This window comes from Thalia democratica, chromosome 2 (assembly GCF_965202585.1).
Source record: "Thalia democratica chromosome 2, ktThaDemo2.hap1.1, whole genome shotgun sequence".
NCBI lineage: Eukaryota > Metazoa > Chordata > Thaliacea > Salpida > Salpidae > Thalia > Thalia democratica.
In genome coordinates this window covers 12,746,792-12,750,367 of record NC_139166.1, presented here as the reverse complement: position 1 = coordinate 12,750,367, position 3,576 = coordinate 12,746,792, and the positions used below count along the sequence as shown (strand labels likewise).

Below are 3,576 nucleotides of genomic sequence, written 5' to 3'. Positions count from 1 at the left end.
ATGATAAGTTTGTTGCTAAAAGTAAAAAGCTTGGTTTTCACGATCTGTGTAAAGAAAATACCAGGCAAAAAATTGATGTTGTGAATCTAGGTGGGTTTTTATTTTAACTTGTAGTAGTTGAACTAAAATTAAAGCTTCAGAAACTAAAACATTACTTTTGAAATGAACATGTTAGAAACTAGCTATTAGTTTTAAGCAATAGAGTGATAGACTTTAGGTCAGTTATACAATATTTAGAATTTTTTTAATTCTAGCAGTTGTAGTTGCTCTAATTCCTCTAATTGTTGCAAACTGAGCACAAAAAAAATTATTTTTTCTACTCCATGTATAAGCCAAAATAACCAACTTGTTTTCGATATAAATATTCATCTTTGCTTAAGGTTAAGCTCACACTGAAATATTGTTTTTTTTTCTTATATTTAAAATAAGTATATATTATATTGCTAAAGTAATTAATTAAAAAATATATTAAGCTTAAAGTTACATGATCTTATTTATTTGTCAAAATTTAAACAGAAAAAAAGAAATCTAACGAAGAAAACAGAACAAGACTTTTAAAAGTTAGTAAAGTTTTGCTGGATGAAAAAACAGCAAATCAAACAAGTAAATGGATAGAAGATAATGTTACTGTACCTAACTGTATACCATATCTTTTCTTCTCTCAACTATTTAGACTCCAAGAAATTTTCAAAACTTCTTTACGCGTTATTGAACGTTGGTTTACAACTATTGCTGATTCAGAAGGCTTTCTTGAGCTAGATTTTAAGTTTGTAGCAGCAATATTAAACAGTTCTGAATTACATATTGATTCAGAACTGCAAGTATTCAATGCAATGAATGCGTGGTTGAAACATAAAAGTATTGAACGAAGGAAGTATGCGAAATATCTCTTGCAAAGAGTTCGGTTTTCATTGCTAACAGTTCCTGCTTTGAATGATACGTTAGACAAGAATATGTGGATAGTTGAGGACTTGGAGTGCTTCGATATTATAAAGAAAGCTATCAGGAACAAGAAAGAGTTTAAATCTAGCAAGGCTTCGTCTAACAATAGGCACTGTGGTCAAGATAGTTTTAACTTTGTGGTTGTCGGTGGTCAAAAAAAAAATAAAGTTCTCAAAGATTGCTTTACTGTCGACGCTAACAATCTTTCCAAAGCAAGAAGCTTTTCAGAAATCAATCATGCGCGAAGATATCACGATATATTTTGCATCAATGGTGAAATTTACGCACTAGGTGGCGATTACAATTACTATGTCAATGAAAAATGGGACCCGGTGACGCCCGTTGAAAGGTACTCACCTGCCACTGACACTTGGAGCGTTGTGAGTAAAATGTATGACGATCGTGATAAATTTTGTGCATGTTCGTTTATTGATAAAATATATTTCATTGGAGGAAGATATTGCATTAGAAACCCTACCATAAACTGTCTCGAGTTCAACACGGCGAACTCAACGTGGAGGGAAGTTGCCAGAACGAACTCGGGGAGGCATAGTGCGTCGTGCGCCGTTTTCGAAGGAAGAGTCGTCGTCACTGGTGGAAGCAACATCAACGACGGAAAATTAAACAGCGTCGAGGCGTACGATCACATTGCTGATACATGGACAAGTATGCCGAACATGGTCGAAAGAAGGGTGTTCCACAAAGCGGTCGCCCACAAGAACAAGCTGTTCGCGTTTGGCGGTCTGTTTTCAAATAGTCTTGAAGTTTTCGATTCTTGTTGCAGCAAATTCGTTTTAATGCACAAGCCTGCTGCAGATTTTTTGTCGCATTTTGACAATTGTGAGGTCAATTCAGTTGGAAGCAAGATTCTCTTTTTCTGTTACGGGGACGCATCTGTTTTTCTTTATGACGTAGAAAATGACGTGTGGTCGGAAGACGTTTGCGGGGCAACCCAACATGTTCGCAAATTTTCTTGTGCTAAATTACCAAAACCATAACGAAAATAATGGAATAACCGGTCATCAATAGTTAACAATTAATGTAGTTTTGTTACTACCGTATAGTTTTTGAAAGCAATCGTTTTTTAATGTTAACGTTATAAATAAAAATTAGTAAATTCTTAAACCTAAAACTTTTTTCTTTGTTTTTATAATAAACCATAGTAGTGTTTTTAAAACTAACATATTTATCGTTTTTTATAGTTTAAATTTTTTTTGTTTATACATAACTTTCAAAACCAAAATTTTTTCATTGATGTCGGATTTATAATATAAAGGTTTATGATAAAGACAACGGTTGTATTATTTAATTTTTAATAATTTTGTTAAACAAACGGCAGACCGAAAAAAGCAAAATAAGTAGCTGCAAAGTTATTTTCCTTTAGTCAAACCCTCAAACCACTGAATTGAAACATTAAATTAAAAAAAGAACTGTTTCACTGTCTCTGGGTTTTTTTTAAACAATTTTGTTCGTAAAAACCACAAAAATTATGTATAATAGCACATTTAAATATAATTTATTGCTCTATTAATAAGATTGAACTTTTACTTTTTACTAAAAATTAAAGGATAAAAAGAACTGAACACCAAAAATAAACAATAACAACTACTATAGTAAAGTTAAACTACTAAAAAAAATTTTTGTAACAGCATATTTTTGTAAATGACGGCAAATCTAATATTAATACGAAGTCTCGAATTAATGTGATATTCAAATTTAAAAATGTTACAAGTTTAGTTATTTTCTGATAAACTTAAGTTATTAGAAAAACACCAGGAGTGTCTTGTAAGCTTTGGAGCAGATACAGATAAAAGTTTAAAAAATGTTACAATAGTATAAAACTACTACTAATAAATATCTTAGTTAAAACTGGATTAAAAATATTAGCTTTAAAAAACTGTTTTGTTTAACATTAAGGTAGAATTTGTAAAATAAGTAAACAAAAAAGTAAAGACTTCAAGAAACTTTTGAACGTTTTTTCTAAGAAAGTTTTTCACAGGCCACAGTATTTTGAAAAGTGTTATTGATAAACAGATATATGCAACACCAAAAGTGTAATTAAATAGGGATTAGGCTTAAGTATAAATATTAAAGGATAAAAATAGATAAACATAAATATAATTTATTGTACGACAAAAAAACGCTCAAATTATTTGGTCTTAGCACCTGTTAAACAAATAACCTTTCAGTTGTCCATTCGTATATAACGGATACCTTGTAACGTCTTGTCCAAGACAAAAATAGTAAACTCACAAGCTTAAAAGCATATTTGAAGGCTTCAACTTTATTTTACTGCAATGGTAAATCTTTTAGCTTCAAAGGGCGTCGCAAATTAAAAAATGCTTGCTTTGCGGTTTACCTCTTAGCGTGCGGTGTTCGTTTCAAATGAACATAAATAAATAATTAGTACAAATCAAGTGTGTGAAAAATTTTAAGTAAATAAAGTTTATTAGCCCGAAAAAGAAACAATTCCACTTTATACAGTAGCAACTGTGCAAATAGTAAGCTAATCTTTTGAAGTATAAAGCTTTTTTATTTGCATTTTGCGTAGTTAGCAATAAACATTGGATTTTATTGACATAGAATCAATAATAAATTCGCTTAGCGGCGTGTTGTAAGTCTGTCGAAATGTTT

At 30.9% G+C, this 3,576-nt stretch overlaps 1 protein-coding gene across 1 annotated transcript; it reads left to right on the top strand.

Annotated features, from left to right (window-relative positions):
- The first annotated feature begins 833 nt into the window (after positions 1-833).
- Positions 834-1,940, top strand: LOC145850064 (kelch-like protein 32). Its single transcript, XM_082955210.1, has one exon. The coding sequence runs from the start codon at positions 834-836 to the stop codon at positions 1,938-1,940; it is 1,107 nt and encodes a 368-aa protein (XP_082811336.1).
- Positions 1,941-3,576: the final 1,636 nt, after the last annotated feature.

What these genes read in the sequence shown, in the direction of transcription:
- LOC145850064 (XM_082955210.1), top strand. Translation starts at nt 834, where the DNA reads ATGAATGCGTGGTTGAAACATAAAAGTATTGAACGAAGGAAGTATGCG.